Source organism: Paramormyrops kingsleyae, chromosome 20 (genome assembly GCF_048594095.1).
Source record: "Paramormyrops kingsleyae isolate MSU_618 chromosome 20, PKINGS_0.4, whole genome shotgun sequence".
In the NCBI taxonomy this organism is placed as follows: Eukaryota; Metazoa; Chordata; class Actinopteri; order Osteoglossiformes; family Mormyridae; genus Paramormyrops; species Paramormyrops kingsleyae.
The window spans coordinates 13,734,068-13,756,200 of record NC_132816.1 but is presented as its reverse complement, the minus strand read 5'-3'; the positions used below and the strand labels follow the sequence as shown (position 1 = coordinate 13,756,200).

At 45.0% G+C, this 22,133-nt stretch overlaps 1 protein-coding gene across 1 annotated transcript in view; it reads left to right on the top strand.

Annotated features, from left to right (window-relative positions):
* parga (poly (ADP-ribose) glycohydrolase a) overlaps positions 1–21,915 on the top strand; it is a 44,432-nt gene extending 22,517 nt beyond the window's left edge. Inside the window, exons 11-19 of the mRNA XM_023842334.2 lie at positions 1,184–1,263; positions 1,418–1,478; positions 1,599–1,674; positions 5,374–5,521; positions 11,724–11,802; positions 12,445–12,553; positions 14,700–14,805; positions 16,934–17,062; positions 18,203–21,915. Of these exons, the coding sequence (XP_023698102.1) occupies positions 1,184–1,263; positions 1,418–1,478; positions 1,599–1,674; positions 5,374–5,521; positions 11,724–11,802; positions 12,445–12,553; positions 14,700–14,805; positions 16,934–17,062; positions 18,203–18,375 (961 nt within the window). The 3' untranslated portion in view covers positions 18,376–21,915. The remainder of the gene's footprint in view (positions 1–1,183; positions 1,264–1,417; positions 1,479–1,598; positions 1,675–5,373; positions 5,522–11,723; positions 11,803–12,444; positions 12,554–14,699; positions 14,806–16,933; positions 17,063–18,202) is intronic.
* Positions 21,916–22,133: the final 218 nt, after the last annotated feature.

Genomic DNA, 22,133 nt, shown 5'->3' with positions numbered 1-22,133 from the left:
ATGCTCCTCCTCATTTAGCAAAAATGCATATTTTTCTCAGAGCTGTGTGTGCTTATGACAAGTAGCTCCGGAATGGATTGCTGTGTGGCTTTGACTCTGAAAACAGAAACTGGTTGATTTGGTCGTCTTTAGAAATCCCCTAGAGAGCCATTTGTTGCGCTGTGATTTGTTTGACCTTTCATCCGAAAAGGCACCAGAAGCTTCCTGTCACCCTAATGGCCGCCTTACTTGAATGACCAGGTCACATGTTGTAGCGTTGTTGCTGCTGGTTCGGTAGAAGGCAGGAACCCACTTAAAAAAATAACTCTCTTGATGCTTTCCCTGTTTCCCTGAAGGCATTTTATGCATCAGCTTCATTCTATGATTTGTTGTGCTTTTTTAGAAAAAAATAGAATAATGGTGTTTGACAGGCAAGAGGAAGGCAGAATAGAATTGCACGTTTAGCTGGAAGACAGCGATGGCCTAGATGTCAAAAGCCGCACTACACATCCTCGCTTCCAGTTCCGCTCACTTTGTGTGTCTTTCTTTTTTTGTAATGTCTTCCTTGAAGAGGTCCCACAGTTTGATGCGTGTCCCTCAGGGAAAAGTGGCCTGCTCTTCCTCTCTGAGCTGATTCACCTGGGCACGATACCGCAGTGCCTGGCCTCAGGGAGACTCAGCCATGACTTACTGGTCCGATGGATTTTGAGTGTCTTCAAAAGGGCCGATAGTTTGGACGGAAGCACGGCGCTCCATCGGGGGGGGTTTAATTTGCATTGGAGCAAAATGACTGCCCGTCACAAACTCAGCCGGGGGTGGGCGTGGGGCCGGGAATGGGGGCTATGATTTATACCGCCCTGGGAGGAGTATATTTATACCTGCCTGATGGGGGTGGGGGGGCAGGAGGCAGAGTACAGGAAGGGCTTTAGCTGTAGGGAGGTATTTTGTGCGGGGGGGTGGGGGTGGTTGAGGGGGAGGGAGCAGTTGCGTAAGAAACGCATCATTTTAATGCAGTATTAATTTTGCCATTGATCTTTTGAGATAGTGTTATAGCTAAAAGCTCTCTGATGAATGGCATGACCCTCCGACGAATACGTCTACTGGCATGGGGTCTTAATGGAATAATTACTCTTCTGTTTTGCAGAAATTACCACAGTCCACATTACGTGGAAGAACTGACCTCCTCCTCTCTTCATTCATTTAGGTTGTTTGAAGGCTCTTCCCCGAAGAAGGTGGAGAAGCTCAAAACATTGTTTTGCTACTTCAGACGGGTCACGGAGAAAGGTGAGCTTCCGTAGCTCCACGCTAGTTTCCGTCTGTTTGATCGGCATCGGTTCTGCTCTGTGATTTCTGAGTTATATATTGACTTACCGAGTTCGTCTTGCGTATGCTTGTGTGAATCCTTGGTAACGTTGACGTTCTCTGACGTGCCAATCAGCACCGACTGGCCTGGTGACGTTTACGAGGCAGTGTGTGACCCGATTTCCGGACTGGGAAAGGTAAATCCGCCACTCTTCCCGCGGACCTATCGCGCGACTTATTGCAGGGAAGGTCTCACGCTATGGTAGGTCATGTGCCCTGTTTTCACGAAGGCTGATTGGCTCTTTCTCTCGGCACAGTTCTGCCAAGCCCTTGACAAAGCTGCACATCACGTGTGAGGGCACCATTGAGAATGAGGGCTACGGGATGCTCCAGGTGAGGGCCACTACCATATCACCGCTGGGTTTCCCATCGCTTGGGGTTATACAGTTACGTTTTTGCACTTACACTTTTAGGATTATGAAGGCAGGGTCAGCCAGTCCCTGGAGCAATTGGGGATTAATGATGTTGGTCAAGGATCAGCAGTGACATCACTCTGCCAATCATGAGTTCTCCTGTATTACTTCCCTAAAACAGACTTTTTTTATGAATGGTGCTTTACTACCGAGCCTTTGCCTCTTGCCGGGAGCTGGAATGCCTGTGTTTTGTCACGCGCCCCCCTTCCCCATCTGTCAGGGTGGCCCCCATCTCCCTTTCACCTTCTGCCTGCCTCCCAGTTACCGGGCCCTGACAGCTGACTGGTACACATGAGCGACTCCGGGCACCCCCTGGGCCGAGGGCCCACATCCGGATTGATGGATTCCCTGTGCGGTGGGGCGGGGGGGAGAAGGGGGTTGGGCTTGACAGGCTGTCAGCGGGCTTGAGATGCCCCCACCCCTCGGCTGTCCCGAGTCGGCGGGCAATTTCGGCGAGACCCGCTGCCAGGCTGCCGCTCACGCTGCCACGTCATGCCGCAGCTGAGGTGTCGGCGAGCTGAGGCTGACAGCCTATCGCACGCCCGTCGCCATCATCTGTGTCGTTTAGGAACACGGAGGAAAACTTTATTATGTTTCTTCATTTGACAAACAAGCTGTTCTGGGAGAGAGACTGAAAATATTTTTTGAGTTGGAGATGCCATGTTTTACAATTTAATTTCTGGTGTGGTCACATCGGTTAGAGATGTGCAGAGTGGTTGAGAGTCCTCATTACAGGCGGTGACATCCCCTGGTTTGGTGTAGTGATGGTGTCTGATTCAGATGGTCACTGATTCAGATGGATACTGATTCAAATTCAGATGGATACTGATTCAAATTCAGATGGTCACTGATTCAGATGGATACTGATTCAAATTCAGATGGTCACTGATTCAGATGGTCACTGATTCAGATTCAGATGGTCACTGATTCAGATGGTCACTGATTCAGATGGTCACTGATTCAGATATGGATACTGATTCAGATATGGATACTGATTCAGATGGATGCTGATTCAGATTCAAATGGATACTGATTCAGATGGATACTGATTCAGATATGGATACTGATTCAGATGGATGCTGATTCAGATTCAGATGATCACTGATTCAAATGGCCCCAATGCTGCGGTTAGCCCAGTAGAGTTGTGCCTGCTGCGGGAAAGTACCAGGGCCTATGTGGATCTTTCAGAATCCTGTGAGATGGACAGACCCTCCAATGCTGGTCCACTGTTGTCCTTTTATATATGTTTTACACACTTCTGATCTGTTTATGTTGCTGGTACCATTGATTCTTGTTCATGTTTCCAGTGGTACAGCAGCGAGTCCCTCTTGGGACTCTGAGTACAAGTTCAGTCCCACTAAATCTTGAGTTCTTGCCAACCCTTTGTGGGCCTTTTCGGATTGAAAAGGGCACGTCCAACCTGAGCCTCCCGGCTGCTACAGCAGCTGCCTCCCAGACAGTCTGCATTTGCCCCTATCGCGGCGTTGAGCAGATCTCGGCATTTCCGTTAAGCTTTAAAGACCCCTTGCTGCCTGGTTCATGGATCCAGTCTTTTCAAATGGGCTTGTTACCAGGTCTGTCTGTTCCTCTGTCAGGGCAACTTAGCCTCTCCTAGCCTAGGACTGTAGGCCCTCCCTCCTCTGCCACTGCCCAATGTAGAATCACATTGATTATCTCTATCATCTTTGGTTTAAAAGTCGCAACAAAATGGTCTCAACAGAACTGGACATACAGTGTAAAGGCGGGTAACCCGGCCAACGCGGTGTGTTTCTGGTTCGAGCACCACTGGAAACACTGACTCCGTTTGTAGCATCACGCACCCTCTTGTGGTTCGCCATTATTGGGTCTGTCGATTCATTCAGCTAATAAGGCTTTTCGGATTAATGCATGTTCGATTTACTTGATTTAGCGGATGCCTTTATCCAAAGCAATGTACAATTGAAAGCCAGGTCAGAGAGTCCCTGTGACAATTGGGGTTAAGGGCCTCGCTCAAGGGGGTGAACAGTGGAATCACTTTGCAGACTTCGATATTTGAACCGGTGACCTTCCAATCACAGGCACAGCATCCTAACCTGCTGAGCCTCACACCACCCACAATGGGTCTCACACGATTGTTATGACCCCCCCCCCCCCGAATGTTTCTCTCAGTTATTTGGAAATATTTAGGTAGCCCCCAGGAACCCCCAGAAAAACATGGTTACTGTGGCCCTCCCCTCTGTCAGAAACTTCCCGCATCTCAGTCAGGTGGCGTTGTCGTTCTCCAGCTCCTGCAGGCTCCTTGCCACCTTCCTCTTGGCATTAATATTTTGGGACTTGGGCTGGTGGAAGAAGGCTTGTTCTGGCTTATTCTGTGCCCTATTCTGTGACCAATTCTGGGTTTACAATTTTTCTCGTTGTTTCCTTGGCATTTATGAAGTGGCCAGTGATGACGGCTGTAGTGTTTTAAGACCATCCATCCATTTTTCTGTACCTATTATCCTACTCAAGGTCGAGGAAGGGAGCAGAGCCTATCCCAGAGGATACGGGCACAAGGCAGGGAACAACCTAGAATGGGGTGCCAACCCATTGCAGGGCACACACACACACCATTCACACATTTGGTGTACATTTGGTAACTCCAATTAACCTCGGCATTTTTTTGGACTGTGTGGGGGGGGGGGGGGGGGGAACCGGAGTACCTGGAGAAAACCCCACGATGACACGGGGAGAACATGCAAACTCCACACACATGTAACCCAGGCAGAGACTCGAACCCAAGTCCCAGACGAGTGAGGCAACAGTGCTAACCACTGCCCCACAGTGCTGCCATATGTTTTACATTTACATAATGTAAAAAAAAAAAATATTTTGCAGTAAGGCTTCCTCCCCAGGCCTATAAGCATTTCTCCTGACAGGGATAGGACGCCTTGGTGTCCATTTTTATGTGTGGGACAATAGATCATCAGTTATTTAATGCCGTCAAGGCAGATTACCCTACAGGCTACCCTCTAGCTCTTCTTTCTCTGCCTCTTGCTCGAAATAATATAAAGATAATCATTTTATATACAACCAAGCCCAAAGATATCATACTTGCTGTGTAAAAATGAAAATTGCCGCAGGATGTCTTACAGTGACGTACTGCTTCATTTTAAAGTCGTGGGTAGCACATGGCCTCGCACATCCAGGGCTGCGGGTTCAAATCCCGCCTGCTGCTCTGAGTGCGGAGTCTGCATGTGCTTCCCATGTTGTTCTGGTTTCCTGCTGCAGTCCAGCATCATGCAGTCAGTCTAAATGGTGTCTGTAAATTACCCAGAGTGTGGTTTTGTGTATAGATGTTGCTCCGTGATGGAGTGAACCTCGGCCTTTTGCCCTGTGCTCTTGGGGAAGGCTTCAGGCTCCATGTTGCTCTCTCCTGGATGGATGGATAGATGGAGGAATGAGACTCCCATCATGATATAATCTACAGAAATGTAGCAGTTAAAGGATTTTTGTGTGAATCTCAACGGTGAAGAATTGTGAAATGGTAATCTGAACTCTTAAAGTAAAGTAAAAGCTGGGTGCAGGATATACAAGTGTAGACGCTCGCCCCCATGTGAGGAACGGCCCCTCCTGTGCTGCCGAATCTGTGTTTGGGCCACAGGTGGACTTTGCCAACCGGATGGTGGGAGGCGGGGTGACGGGCAATGGGCTGGTCCAGGAGGAGATCCGGTTCATGATCAACCCCGAGCTCATCGTGTCGCGCCTCTTCACCGAAGCCCTGGACAACAACGAGTGTCTCATCATCACAGGTCAGCGAGCCGCCGACTCCCCGTTTCGCCATTGCGATAATCCCAGAGACGGCGTGGCTGCTGCTTGTCCGTACTTCAGAGGCATTTTATTCTCTCGTCCTTCTCTCTGTTGTTCTCCCACTAACACGCCGTTGACCCCCCCCCCCCCCCAGCTCTGAGGTCCCTGTTAGCTAATTATTGGATGATTTTGCACATCAAAAAAATGCGAAATAAATAAACAAACTTTCTTTGAATGCAGTTATGGAACGACAGGCAGCTCCATCCCTTAAGTACTCGCAGCGGGGCGTTAAATGCCTCCCTCCTCGGCCCTGCTCCATCAGAGCTGCTCGTCACAGAGCCCAGGGAACCATCCCATAATCAGCGTGGAGAAAGTCCTCTTCTGCCTACTTGCTGTTTTTTTGGTTACATACTTGCCATTAATGAAAAAGGGCTCCTCTCTTTCATTCTCCCCCTTTGGATTAGGTTTTTTGATTGCTGTAGTTGATCATTACTTCTTTGTTCAGCAGAGTAATTTTTCGACTATAAACTCAGCCTCGAAAACAATTGGATCATAAATCATTCCAGCATTTTGTTAGCTCAACCTGTATTAACCAATGTAACTATTCTGTTACGGTTAATATTACATTCCCACAAAAAACAACATTAAAAATCCCCCTATATGAACCGTACTTCACACTAACACGATCAAGAAAGTCTGTTCTGGATATGAGTGACGGTTAGGGTGGCTGAGGTCAGGTTCCTTGGACAAAGGTCAAGTAAACGTCTTAACTTCTTCTCTGATTGAGGTAGCCTTTGGCTTCTAAAACCTGAGGGTCCTGCACATCCGGACCCATGCTGGGACACACTCAGAAGCCACTTCCCTTCTGATTTTTCAGCATAAACTAATTAAATCCCAGCATCCTTTTGGGCCATCAGAGCAATCAGCCCAGTATGCGGTGCTCAGCAGGCAACTGGACCTGGCGGTCCGCGTACGTCTGCAGCATCTCCAGACAGAAGCCCCAGTCATGGTGGTCCTTTTTTGGGCACCCTGGAACTGATCATTTTTATCTATTTTTAGAGACCTAATATTTGTGAAATTTTTGGTTATACAATTTATTATAACAGGTTGATGGCCTTATAGTTGACTTAAGGTGCCTAGGATGGTTGTGGGTGATTTCTTCATGTATCTATATAATATGTCATCAGAGTAAACACACTGAAAGAAGGACGCCCCTTTAAATGGACGCATACAGGCAGCTCTTAAGGAAAATCCAGGCGTATGCAAAAAAATATGTGAGATTTACGGATAGTTTACGGAATTGCTAATGCAAATTAGCATTGCATCTTTTAGTTTGTTTGTGTTCTTTAGTATGTTGCAGTATATTTTTGGCCTACTTGTCTTTTGCTATAAGTTTTGAACGGTATGGGAAGGTAAATTCTGCTTGCGTAAAATCTGACATGCTGCCATGTACCGGTAAGTGGGCCGGCTGGACTCTCGTTTTTCTCTGTATACTGTCATCCCTCTCCCTCTCCAATCAAAGCTCGTCTTCGCTGCATCGATTGCTGCCGAGAGGCCCCGTTATCCCTTATTTGTTCCCGACAGGACGAGTGTCATTCGTCACTGAGCACCTCTCAGCGCTCGTTTACGTCGCTGTCCCTTTAAGTGATGTCGCCATCCCCCCGCTCATCCTCCGACAGTCGGCCTCCCTATGGATTCCCCACTCTGACTGAGGAAGTGTGTCAGCGCTCGTCTCGCGTCCGCGGCGTCCCGCGCACATCTGTTATTCCTCCGCTTCTCAGCTTTTATCCCCCAGTGACTTCTCCCCACCTCTTCCTTCCCCAAAGGTTTTGTTGTGGAATCGTAACGTGCGTGCATGGCATGCGAGGCCCGCATTCCCGTGAGCGGCGCATTTTAATCTGCGGAGAGAGGAGAGGCGTGTGCTGGTTCTTTAGCTGGCGAGACACGGTGACGGCGGCAGGGTTTGGCCCCCCCCGAAGTCCGCCTTCATTCTTCATACCCCCCCCCCCCGACTCTGCCTTTTAAAGGATCACGCCTCTGATTGATTCCCTTCGTAGCCGCAGTTCGCTAAGAGGAAAGGGGAGCCTTCCCCTCGCCGTTAGATTTGAGAGCCATTGATGTGATTACGTCTCGCTGCATTTAATAACTCGAGTGAATTGCTGTGTCGTGCTCAAAGATCCTCTTAATGCCTTTTGGCCCAAGGCACCGACTTAGACTAATAAAAACTCAATCGTAAGTAGGATGCAGCCATGCGGAAAAGAAAATGCTGCTCAATCGGAATGTCCTCCTTGTTACCGAAGTTTTCTTTGTCGGTCAGTTTCCTGATGAACGAGATGTCGGTGTCTCCTGTTATCCTTAAAGGCCTGACCTCAGATCTGACACTGCTACTGCAGTATTTTTTGTTGCACCTCCTGCCTTTTTATAGCCAGACTGTGGAAAAATGGGTAACACTTGACACAACTAGTAATTACCCAGAAAATAGTGTTTCCATGAATGTTGTGCACAATACGTCTAATTGGTATATGCAACCCCTGGATACTGTTTAATTATCTTAACAGTTAATTATTAGTACAGACATACCCATTAGAAACAGCCAAATCTGTCAGTGAAGATAATACTTAACCATTTCAGGTTAGGGATGCTAGTTCAACACAAGACACACACATTCAGACTCCGAGGATAAAGGGTCTATTACACCCTGTTTCTTAGCCTTAGTGAGGATGAAAGAGGACCTGGATGAAACCTACATGAACGCAGTATGAAATGTTCTAGCTTCACAAATAGACCGGGGCAGGAGTCCAAGCCGCAACCCTGGACTTGAGTGAGAGTCTCAGTGCTGTCGTGTCTCCCCTGATGAAAATGAGATTTCGCTGTAGGCGTGAAGAGCATATTTCCCGTCATCCTACCAGACAGCGTCAGCTAAAGCCAGGACAGGTCCCATCTAGCAGGTAAAGTGGTGCCCCTACGCTTACCGCAGGCGCTCCTCTTTCTCGGGGGCTGGAAGGTACACTCATTTTTTCCACCCCTCTTCTATACTTGTTGACTTGTCATGTTCATTGGAGGTGGTGTTTCCGGGGAGGAATTTAAACGTACCCACAGTGAGAGAACCCTCAGTGCACCGGTGGTGCTGGGTTCTCGCTTGATGGAGAGTGAGATGGGCAGCTGAAAGAAGAGGGGTGGGTCTCGCCGGGATGCAGCCACCCACACTGATACCTGTGGCTAAAGCTCTTCTCCATCAGCCCTGCCCGCCGTGCGCTCCACCCACGCGGGTACGCACCAGCGGGTGCAGCCCGGCAGACGGCTGTAGGGGAAGTTATGTCGTGCGTGTGGCTCCGCCTAAATGGTCCCCTTGAGTCTCCTTCAGTCATACAGTAATAATCACACGCCCCAATTTGTATTCAGGTCTGGTTGATTCATCTTCCTGTCGTTAATTTTTTTTCCCTCCCAAATAATCTAAATTAAGTCTTTATTAAAGGTTTTATATATGTGCAGTTTTTGTTTTTTTTTTGTGTGTAAGAAGAACATTGGCCTTCTGGATGTAGCTGTGGTGAAAATGCTATTAAACCAATTTTGCTACAGCTGACTTCTCAGTGTTGATCTCACTGTGTTGGGGGTGATCTTGTGTGTTGGGTCTTCAGGGCCTACGAGTTATGCCAGCCTGGCCACGTTACATCATGCAACAATGGAATCTAGGTCATAGGTGGCTTGCAAGGGCACATCGAAGGTGGAGAATGTCCATCTGATCAGTATTCTAGCCCTTGTATCAAGGTTCCTCCCTCTCTTTTCAGTCACCTTCAACTTTTTTTTTTTCCACTAGCATCCCTATGTTCCTTTTAAGTTCATTACAGTCACAAATAACTATTGGAAGACCTTCCCAAGACCTGCTCCACTAATGGAGAGAGCCATTCCATCATCTTTATTAAAACAAGTCTTTTTTTTTTTTTTTTGTCTCCATTTTTAGCCAAATCTCCGTTGTATCATTGCCGTGCCATAAATTACATTCCCCCGTGATGCATCTCGACATGGTCCCTAATGGAGCTTACTGCCCCGGTGAAATCTGCAAAAGTGGCTGGGCTTAATTGAATTTCTCTTGATTGCTCAGTGTCTGGCTGCCATCGGGACGGTCATAAATATAAATTGGATCAAGGGGATGGCAGATGATTCACCAATGGCGATCCTGACCCAGCAAGTCGACGCAAATGCCAAGAGTCGTCGGTGGTTGAGGTCACACACTTTGCTTAGTTTGGATTTTGAAGAATCCTCACTTAGGGCATTTTGAAGGTTATGCTTACTGTGTACTTGCAAGAAAAGATCAGGATGCTTTTTTTTCTCCCTGGCATATGGATCCCTTTTTAATAGCATGTTATCTAATAATAATCTCGGAGAGTCCAGGAAAGGGTACATCCCGGATGGGATTTTTCCCATTTTTTTCCCCCCCAGACATAACAAAATATAGCAGTAATGTCACTATGCTTGACATTAGTGACGAATAATACTCAGTTTGAATCGACCAACAAATGAGCTGTCACTCTTTATGAGGAAAGGAGATGATCAAGTTCTCTGGTCTGTGGTCCTCTTCTGTATCTTTTTTTTTTTTTTCCTCATTTCAACAGTTGTTGCTCAACAAATGCCTTAAATATTCTTGAAACCTTCTATCAGCTGTACTGACACTGAAAGATTGGTTCGCGGTGACCATCATATGCCGTCGAAATGGTTTCACTGGGCTGCCGCATGACTGTGGTCCAGTTGTGGGGAAATCCCATTATTTGGATCCTCTGACGGTTCAGCCCGGGCGAGTCATCCATCTTAAGAGAAATGTGTCTCTTCTTTGATTCCCTACCCCCCCCCCCACCTCCCCACAGATTTCATTCTTTGCTGAGGAGGCTTTTATGAGGCACTCTTCAAAAGCGGCCCCCAGAGAGGCCTGCCATTTATCCACTGTTCCCTTTCTCACTGTTGTCATTGTCTCAGAGACATAATTCAGCCTCACCAAGGAATAATTTCATACTGTTTACCCACATAAGTCCCCTCGTCCTCAAAGGCATGAGACTGTTATCTCGACCTGTCAATAAACCAGAGGCTTGTATATATCAGGCTTGATTTGCCTGTTCACGTTCCTTTCATAATCGGTTTATGCATCACAAGGGCTCAAATTGAGGAAGCCGCAAATAGATTTTATTTTATGCTTTTATTTTTAAGACTTCTCTAGTTATAGGGATGTACTTGATGACGAGCTCTGCTGATCTTTGGATAGCTTATCATAGCAGGGAAGCCTGCTGGAATGGGTTTGATGGTTCATTTATGACCATTTAAAAATATGGGTTGCCTAATTTGAATCGAATGATCCAGAGTAAGCGTTCGATGAGATGTTTCAGCCGCCCTATGTCCCAGTTGCCGTTATTTGTGTTGCATGTCGGTTTCCTTTGTCAAGTTTAATCGAGGTTTGTTCGCCCACGATTATTGTCTGTAGTTTTGTCTGCGGCCATATCCAAAGTAATTGTGGAAATGACTGTTCGAACCTGAAGGTCACTGACGTTGTTGTCGGTTATGTCGCCACGCGGACAGTGAGTGTTTGCTCTCGAAGCTCCGAAGGCCACTACAGATGCTGACGAGCTCTGAAGAATGAGAAAATAATTTGCAGCCGTTTATCCGAGCGTCTTCCCTTCTGTTGACTCGGGTCCTTCTTGGAGCCCACAGCAGGTTCCTCGTGCTTTCTGATGGGGGCGGTGGTGATGCTCGGGTGGGTGGGTGGATGGGTGGAGGGTAATGGCTGGTTTTTTCCACAGTAAGATGACAGCTGCTGTTGTAGCCTGACTTCACACTGAATGACTACAAAGAGAACGGCTATTAAACATCACAGCTAGCTGGCGAGCTGATAGGATTCCCCCTGCCCGTTGCTTTCATTGGCACTGCCTGTCATTACCTCTGTTTTTCCAAAGGATGCCAGCCCCCTGGACGGCATGGGAAACCCGGGTCAGAACATGTGTCTGATTCGTGCTTCACGATATGTTTGTTTTAAAATGCCCCACCCCCACCGCAAGCGCCCGACTGTACTGGTCCACAGGTCGTGTTGAAAAGGGGCTCTGGCGTTTGCCTAACCCGTGTCCTTGGTGAATGTAGGGGAAGGGTGGGGGCTGCATGTCAAAGCAGACGTAGATGTTGTGATTCTTGCCAGTCACGCTTCCCTGGCCCCCTCCCTCACAGGCACGGAGCAGTACAGTAAATACACCGGCTACGCGGAGAGCTACAAATGGGCCGGGAGCCACAGGGATGAAACGCCAAGGTAGGTGAACGCCCCCCCCCCCCACCCCCCCTGCACTCACGCCTCACTCCCTGCATGTCCTTCCTATGCAAGTTTCCCCTAGTTACTGCTTTATAAATAATACATGATCACTGGACTGGGATTAAAGAAATCGCCAATGAAACCAGTCAGCCCTTCAGGAAAATGCCTGGTGTCCCTGACTGAGTACCTCACTGTGCAGGGCAAGACTGGCAATCTCACAATATTATATATCATAAAATATTCTGAAGCTATGTCTTCTAGTGGTGTCCCTTTCATTGAAACAAGGACTGGAAAAAGTTGTCCCCCCTCGTAGCTAAAGACCGCCATGGAAGTTACGAGGCGTAATGCGATTTGCCGGAACAGCGATAAATAGCGGCCCGTTCGAAGGCCTCAGATCCTCACAGCATCCAGGCGGAAAATCTGCGTTTTGCCTCCAATTATTCATTCTCAGTGTCTCCACCAGCATCCCCCTCCCTGTCCTAAGAGTAGTTGTTGTCTGTTCTCCCTAACAAACCTTTTCGAAGAGCATAATTTGCCGCTCGGTCTCCTGAGGCTCCTCTTGCTCCCAGATTAAATAAGCGTGCCGCTTTGTAAATGAAAGGCAATTGAGTTCCACCCCCCCCCCCCGCTGCTCCCGCGCAGGGACGAGTGGCAGCGCCGCTGCACCGAGATCGTGGCCATAGACGCACTGAGGTTCAGGAGCTTCTATGACCAGTTTCAGCCGGAGAAGATAACCAGGGAGCTGAAGAAGGTGAGCCGGCGTCCGGGGTTTGGGCCGGGCCACGCTACCTGCCCGTTACATGCTACGTCACTGTTTGAAGGGGGAGCCCTTGTGGTATGTGTCATCTCGGACATATCCTTGGGTTTCCTGTAGAAAGCCACGTTTTCACACAATATTGTTGTAACCGATCTCCACACGGTCTAGATAGCCTGACATTCTTTGCATTGCTACTGTTTATTTTCATTTATTATTTATCGTTACTGGTCTAGATAGCCCTTCCAGGTGATGGAATGTGTACAGCCTCTGAAATATATTAGAAAAAGTACTTTGACTTTACTGGATATTCCTTAAATGCCTATTTCTACCTGTCCAAATTTATGCAGTGTGTTCATGCAGCTTGAACATGTAAGAAAGTTTGTTTTGGCAGAAAGTTTTAACATCCAGAGAGAGAATTCATGGGAGTTGGGGTGGGTCATAGCTGTTGCACTGTTTTTGTCTGGGTCCGGCCAAGGTAAAGCAAACGGCAGCTCAGTATAATGTGTACGGGGCTCGACTGCCAAGGTAAAGCAAACGGCAGCTCAGTATAATGTGTACGGGGCTCGACTGCCCTGCTCTGCTGCAACTTGACAGAGCCGCACGGATCCCCCAGCCGCATGCCACGATCCACAGCCCTCAACTCCCCATAAAGTCCTGCAAACGTATTTTCTCTTTTTTAATGTAATAATTACATCTCATTTAATCTTTTTTGTCGACATGAAATCTCACTTTGCAAAAATAGTTGCATTAATTTTATTAGCTTTATTCATGATTTAACCACTTGGCAATAAGTAAATAGGTAAACACGTTTTACGATTAGTACTTTTTAACATCACTTTATGTAACTGTGTCCCGCCCCTCCCCCGCCTGTTTGTGGATGCACCTCTCTTGGTGTTTAACAGAGTACAAGGGGTGGGGGGGTCCTTATTAGACATTGATCCTCCGTTAGCTGGAAACCTCTATGGCTGCATGAATCTCTGAAGGCTGGAAGGGCTTGATGAATTAAAGTGAGACCTCCTTGTATGTGTCAGAGTGTCGCGTTCATCACACATTCGGATTTGATGAACCATTCATAAAAACGTGCGGACGCCTCGTCCCGCCACACCCGCTCGGTGTGTTCAGGAGGTGCCGCGGTGCTCGTTTATAATTAATTTAGCGTCCGGACCTGCTTCAGCACACAGATCGCGTATCTTGCGTATTTCATTCACATCTGTAGCGTTTTGGGGGGAGGGGGGTTTGCGTATTTGACCATTTTTGATGAAAATTCACATTCGGAAATCAAGACATCGCCACTGTCAGGGTGTCGCATCAGGAGTCTTGAAAAACGCAGACAGCTACCCTGGAGATTGACGGACCCTGAGAAATGCTACAGCGTGGGGATCAATCCTTGGCGAGGGGGCTGTTAGGTTTACTGTCAGAGCTGCCCTTTCGCAATATGAATTTACAACGTCAAGCGGCATGACGGATACTTACCATTCATCTTTTGCTCATGTACCTAATTCCTCAGCTAAAAATTAATTTCCTGTCCTCCTGTAATTCATCTTCCTAAGTGCTTTAACAAGAATATGTAAGCCGACCCATATAAAGTATTTATAGTTATAACAACTGACTTTTTTGCCTTATGTTTTTATTTAGTTATAGGGAATCTCATATTTATCAGTCTAGTGCATCTAGAGATGCCTGTATGATATATGATATATTTTTTACTGAGTGCGGTGGATTTGGTGGAGAATCGCAGGGGGAAAACTCATTTGAATTGTATGTAACTGTGGCGTTTCTAGTCTTGACACAAATGAGGCTGCATCTGGTGTTTCCTCACTAAATTGGACGTTCCCTTTAGTTACCTGAATACATCTCCGCCTGCGGTGGTGATTTTTAAATTGGTATCTTCAATTCCCAGCATGCACTTGACATTTTGACTGCAGGAAATTAGTTTTTATTATTACTTAGTTGCATGGCATAGCTTTATAGAATATTTACACCATATCTGGCTGGTTGTTTCTGCTGGGACAGGGGGTTAGTTTGTTTTGCTGTAACACAAAGACCACCATCCCGAGGACCAAAGTTGCTTCTGGTGAAGCTGCTGTCCCTCTGTCCGCCATCAGTTATCCACACCGTGTAACCATCTCTTTTTCCCCAGGCCTACTGCGGCTTTGTGCGTCCCGGCGTGAAGAGCGAGAATCTCCCTGCCGTGGCCACGGGAAACTGGGGCTGTGGAGCTTTCGGGGGAGACTCCAGGTTAAAAGGTATGGGGATTACCATGAAGTGTGTGGAGAACGTGGGGTGAAGGTACGGAGGGTTTGATCACCGTGAAAATTGGGGAAATTCAGGATTAAAGTTTATGGGGATGAGTGGGTTTGATCACTGTGAAAATTGGAGAAACTCAGTTACAGTTTATGGGGATGAGTGGGTTTGATCATTGTGAAAATCTGGGAAACTCATGGTTAAAGTGTATGGTGGTGAGTGGGTTTGATCACTGTGAAAATTGGGGAGATTCTGGGTTAAAGGGCATGAGGGGTGATTACTGTGAAAAGCACCATAATAATAATATATTATTTATTAAATTATTGTTTATGTATGTATTTCTGCCTGTCATGTGGGCTGCAAAAGGTCTGTACACTACCAGCAGAGCTGCCTTGTGCCAGTTAGATTATAAGATTTGCCAACATCTCCCTCAGTACTGTGTGACTATGATTCACTGCCCTGCTTCCCAGCGTGTGAAACGCTGAGGTCTGGTGCTCTTTTAGTTTTCATTGCTGCCATCCTTGATCACCATTCACACTGAACTTACAAATGTTTACATTCTATGACTGAATTTTTATTGTTATAGTTTAAAATTAAAGCTGCAATATAGCAGTAATGGAGTTTCATTAGTCTCACCTCTGATTCTCTCATTTACTTAAAGCCTATTTGTCTGGCCTGCTGTTATTGATCAGATGACAAACTTTTATATTTTCCATTAAAAGTGAAATTGATTGCCTGGTCCAGTCCATCCATCCACTGACAGTGGCCAGCATGGCCTTCGATTGGCACTGGCTTAGATAATCTCAAGAAGCGACTCGCTTCACCCCTCGCTTCAGCGGTGAATGAGATTTTTTTTTTCCCCCTCATTTTGTCTTTTTTCGGAGAGTTTTTTAGCCATTGGCCTGGGTCATCTCGGGCCGAATGGCAGGAGTAATAACCACTTTCGCCTGGCATTGCTGGGGCACCCCTGAGCCATGGCTGTTCATCCCATTGTTGTTGTGCTCTGTCAGGATCTTTTCACATGATTCAGGCATGAGGGATGTCAAATGAAGAAGGAAAAAAAAAACATCCCAACTCTGCCACATATATGATGGTGCAACATTTATTTATTTGTTTATTCGGGTTCTTTCTGTTTGCTTGAGTCTGTCTCCTCATCATTAATCAGCAGGCCTATTTCCAGTCTCGTTAAATATTAAAACTCTCAGGGGCTGTGCCTTCGCTCTCGGCAGTGACTAAGATTGAGGTTGTAGTGGAAACCCGCGCTCGTGTTATTTACCTTTTTAAAGGCGGACTCTCCGGTCAAACGTGAACAGTAAGCATCGGGAAATCTCACAAAGGTAATGTCCCGATTAATCATTTAGTCAATAAGGGTGTAGTATTTCACATGCCAAACAAGGTGTTTTTTCCACAACATGTTTCGCTTTTTCCAGTTCATCCTGTAAGTTTGGAGAGTCTAATCGGGATTCAGTGTAATGTATCGTGTAGAGTCCAGCCTTTTCTCTCTGTGTGGCCGTGGCTCTAAATACCTCGTGTAAATGAAAGTGAACTCGTGTGGTGTTTCGGTAAACAATAAAAACCAAGCATGTTACCATCTGTTGTTTTTTTTTTAGCGATTTTTTTTTTTCAGCAAAAAATAGAAATTAATATCCCAGAATGCATACTGCTTATGCCTTCCAGTTTGTTTTCCCCTTTTGCTGAATGTACTGCATCCTAGAAATGCCACAGAAAATAACACCCATTGTAATTAAAACTTTAATTGTAATGTCATTCAGTATTATGCATTAGGGTGCTTTAAAATATGTATGAATACATTTCGTTACACGCGAATTTCCATTTTCATTCTGCCATTTGTAATAAATGTTCTCCTGGTAGTCAACGGGTCACTGATTCTCCGATAAATGACATACTTATATTGGTTTGTTTTTCTGTTGCCTATATCTAATAGGGCACCCACATTAATTCACTTTCTCAGCTTTGTTGTAACAGAAGTGTGTTAAATATTCGGTTAAGAGCTGAAGGAGCAGTGCTGGTTCTTCGATGCCTTTGGGTTGTAGGTTTGATTCCTTAATCACGTCACTGCTAAGCGCCCTGCATGGCTTTGATCTCACTGGCGACCGCTCGTCTCCTCAGCTCTCCTGCAGATCCTGGTGGCCTCGGAAGTGGGCCGTGACGTGGCCTATTTCACCTTCGGGGACGTCGACCTCATGAGAGACGTCCACAAGATGCACTCCTTCCTCACGCAGAAGAACGTCACCATCGGTAAGGCTTGTCCCCTCGGTTTTCGATTTATTTTTCAGCGCTGCTTATTTTGTTTTATATTTTTATCTGTATTTCACATATTGTATTTTATTTTGTTTGCACTTGTTCGAATTTTGTTTACGTTTTTTTTTTTTTTTTTTTTTTTTTATTATTTGCTGTAGCATCAGCAAATAGATTTTATGTAACCATGACAATAAAAGAAAAAAAGCCACATACAGGGACCCTTCATGCGCCCTGGTCATTTCTAAAGTACATTAAGCAGATCAGCATAATGATGGTAAATGACACAAGCATAACTACAAATCAGCACGGTTAGCTAACCGTTTTATAGTGTCATTCACATGAATGCCAGTGTATTCACTAAGCAGTCATTATTAATGGCTATGAATTAACTGCCTGTTGTGTTGGGCTGCTGTGTTTCTCGCTTGCACTCATGTGCTTCTTAGTTATCCGCGTCTCCCAGTTTTATATTGTTGGTTTTAAACACATGGCTTCCGCTTAAGCTACGTGAGTCAATTTAGCAGTTAAATGTGTGAGTTGAATGGAGCCTGATATGTGATGTACAGTAGGTAACTCCTAAAAGAAGGCCTGAGAAGCCCTGTTTCCTGCACTCAGCTGCTGCTCGGACGGCCGTTTCACTAATGAGGCTAATTGGTAGCTTATCATCCAGTTAGGTCCGTGATGCATTGTTTAATTTCTGGTTTGAGGTATGTTAGTCTCTCGTTAATTCCTGAACTGGCTTATGTTTGTTGCACAGTAGGTAATGCTGCAAGAGGCACATCATGTTAACATCATGACAGTATAATTTAGGAAAATGTTAATGATTTTTGACGTCTAGGTAAATGTCCTTTAAAAATATTTCATTTGAAAAGATCACCGTTTCCGAATAGGCAAGCAATCAGTCTTTATTTAAAAAAAAAAAAAAAATCTATCAATAAGCTCATTTGTCTGTCGTCTATGGACCCTCTGTCCAATTTTTTTTTTTCTGACATAGGTAGCTGACATTTATTGAAAGGCTTTCCAGGAGTTACTCCAAGCTTTGCAGAGCTGTCCGGAAATAGCCCTGCTGCGGTTTGTGATTGGTGGGTTTGTGTGCGTGCGACGCCCCCCCCGTGACATCACGCTCGCCCTCCTCTGCAGGGACGGTGTGTCGGCTCGTAAAGCAATACTACAGCACCGTATGCGAAGGCTGCCGCACCCCAAGGCCCGACGTCAGCCTCTACGCTTTCATCTACAAGCGTCTGCGCTCCTCCCCCACGTCGCCCCCTGGTGACAGCTCTGCCGGCGGACCCGACGGCCCTCCGGATTGTTGACGTCGCACGTCCGGTCACCTGTGCTCTCCCTGTACTGCACGATCTTGGTATTCAGGACTCCTGCCTTTTTGTTTTTTAGATTTATTTTTGTATGATTCTTCAACACTCAAACGACACCATATGCCTTCCCTCATTTAATGGACAAAAAAAAAAAATCAGTTGAATACCAGTCAACTTCTCAAAGAAGTAAAATAAATCGTGCAAGTAGAACATGTTGGCCTCCACCTATGATTTTTTTTGTCTTAATATTCTAGTGAGTTTGTGTCAACGTAATGCTGGTATTGCACATTCTGTGTGTTACTATAAAAGCCTTTGATTTTAATGGGGAGATACATGTTCTCTAGTCTTGTATGTATGTAATCTTTCGTGTTTTACATCTTGCGCGTTAGCTGTATTCAACTGCTGAACTTTTATTAGGAAGATAAGTATGTAGAGAGATCCAATATGTCTGGACAGATTTCCTACACTCACTAAGCGTTTCACCTTATGTTATTCCTCGAGGCCTGAGGATTTATTGATGTCGCTTTCCACTTGGGGGTGGTTGTTATCGTTTACAAGTGATGTCACACTGGATGGCGGGTCTTGGCTCTCGCTGGTGTGTGTTCCAGGCCTTCTCATTAGTCACCCTCTCCTTAAAGTGCTCGGATGTGACTTTCAAATGAGATCATGCGGTGAGAGAGGCACAGCCTGCAGTGTAACAGGGTAAGCGTCACACAAACTACAAACGGCAATATGGTTTCGTATATAATGCCTCATGCATGTTTGATCATTTTCCCCCTAAACCTTAATTTTTATTATTTGGCAATAAGTGTTTGAGAATTCTTGGAATATTTAAACCTTTTCTTTTCTATACATAATTGAATAAATGGCAACATCTTGTGGTTCAGTAAATTTTGCTTTCTTTCATTATATTATATATTTATATTGTATACAGTATTTCTCCATAGAATTTTACATTTCCATCTAGGGCAATCTCATGTTGATTCTTTAAGAAGTGGCACGATGACTCCTGAATATGGTCAAAATTTCTGACCGCCCCACCCCACCTTTTTGAAAATGTACCCGTCATGGTTCTTGGCTGAAGCTGCGGTGATACGGTTAAGTGATCTGGCACAGCGCTGCCTTTTATCATTTCTCATTTTGCCCTTTCACTCCCAGTTTAATAAGGTCGTTTCAATATAAGGTCACCTTTAAGTAAGCCGTACATGAAGTCTCATTAAGTGTAGTCTGACGAGCTTTTCCTGCTTGCCAGGGTAGGTCTTTCCTTGAAGAAGAAAAAAAAACGAGAAAAAATCACTTGGACACTCTTAGTCTTCTCATTTTGTGGCATAATGGCAAATTTTAAGTGGACTGGGAATTTCTGCACCGTCTAGGAGGGTCAAAGTCTCCTGTAGGGCAGTCTGACTTGAAGGACCTGCCTCATGGTTATTTATTGAGAAGTAATGCCCCCCACCCTCCAAGTTTTAGGTAAAATATTGCTGGTGAATGATGATTGCGTTCAGACCTATGTCATAGTTGTTCTATTTCCATGATCTAATATGAAAACCCATGCTAGATGCACTTTTGGAACCCGTGGATCAGTATGGCCTGCTGTGTACTGGTGTTGAGTCCAGGGTGTCTGCCTGCCTCGTGCACCCCAGCTGGGGGCTCCCGACCCCCCCACTAGCCTATACTCTACAGTATAAGCAGTTGGAAGATGGATGGACCAACATGTCATCTCCTGAAGTCCTATCAGCTTGTTAACGATGTTAGACCTTAGACATCTTGATATTGCTATTCTGGTGTTAAAGGATACTTCCTGTCAAATAGGTGAATGCTAAAATGTCAACAAATATACGTAAATGTATACTTATATTTGTGTATTCATGTGTGAAATTATTATTTAACAGAACGGTTAATTGTTGCTTTGATGTGGGCTTTATAAAAACACTTTTAGCTCATCCTTGAGTAATGAACAGAATGATCTGGTTCAACCAGTTACTGTACTTTGTACCTCCTGTCAGTATCGAGTAATGTGATTCTGCGAGATACTAAAAGTCGCGAGTCCAACTGTACCTGAAATACTTCCTGTTTAAAAATCCAAAATGCATAACTTCAAAAATGTATTTTGCTTGTAACTCTCCATCCCAATACTGTAGTCAACTGATAAGAGCAGAATGCTGAATAGTACAAACCCTTTGATTCTGTAGATCCATAGATTTAGTTTTCTCCACACTGTTAGTCGTCGTGTTAGACTTTGTTTGTAATTGACTTGTCTAAACAGCATTGCATTGTATAGAATTTGACACTGTTACCTTTCAAAGAGCCGCCTGTAATCTGGCAGTACCCAGCCAGTACCCATCATACTTGTTCACCAGCCTTTTAGCACCCAGAATGTCTTTACATTCCTTGTATCCCAACATTATCATTAATTTATGCCGTTCATAGGTAGGGAGCATTGTGCAGAATATCCATTGTGAAAGGTGTTGCTTAGGAATTGAATCGTCTTTGTGGTATTGCATACAAATGACTGTCGTGTGAATGGCTATGTACTGTAAGCTTTCTGAAAACAAGACTCCAGACACAAAGGTACAGTACAGAAGAATTATTTCGGGGTGTGAAACATGGCCTCCGGCCTCACAGAAGTTGGGCTTGGCACCTATTTGGTAGCTGGTACTGTTTTGGTCCTTGCTAATTGGTCGAGCCTTTCTTTGGAGATGCTGGGACTACTTTATCTCCAAACAAGTGCTCGACCAGTTAGCATAGCTAATTAGATTGACGAAGCTTTTGATTATGATATATTATTTTAAAATCTGTTTAAGTATTTAAATAAATCCTAGGGCAATTAGATGTTTTCAGAGAACTCGGCAAAAAAAGTGGTACTTTTGATAAAATTGTTAATTGGAAGTGTTCATTGGTGTTCTATAAGGCATTGTAATGAATCAATCCTCTTAGAAATTTCTATAAAAGATTTACATTGCCTGCAATGTCCGAGTCCTTTTTTCATGGTGATGGTTCTGTGTTTATGCTGAAACCTTGCAACAAGGTCTTTTGAGACCTTTCATGCAATTAAACCTAAAATTAAAACTTGTTTCCATGCTGAATGGACCAGACCATTGGCAAATTTACACGCTGGATTGAAAAGCTTTACTTCTGTTTAATTATTTTGAAAATGCATGATCAGTCATAAACATCTGCCTTCCACATTTGTCGTTTTTGAACCACTTCAGTAAGGGTAATATAAAAAGTAACTAGCTTTTTTTATTGTGATTAATCCTACTTCATTATTGCCAGACAGAAAGTGCTGTCTGATGTCCTCCTTCAAACTTGTATTCTTTAATATGTTGCCATGTAAAGCTTAGATAGACCCCTGCGGCAGGTAACATTGTAGCTTGTCATGTGTAGAAAAATCCTAAGAAAAAATCAATTGTATCCTGACACTTTCCCCTACACGCTTTTAAAACCCATTACATATTAAGTTTGCTTCTTCTGAAGGTGTCAACTTGAGAATGAATCTTGCATTACTCTGTTCAATGGACAAATAAATCAATAAGTTCTTAATGGACGATAACATTTGCCATTTCTTTCTGTATGAATGAGCCCTGCAGTTTTACTTCACCTCTTTGCCAATTCAAAGAGAAAAATTTTAATAAATTCCTAGGTTCAGTTTTTTGATGGAAAAGGGAAAAAAATACATCTATGTCATCATCATCTATCATGGTTTAAAGATGCAAAATGTACAAATATTTAATGATGTGAACACTGTTTATGTAATTAAA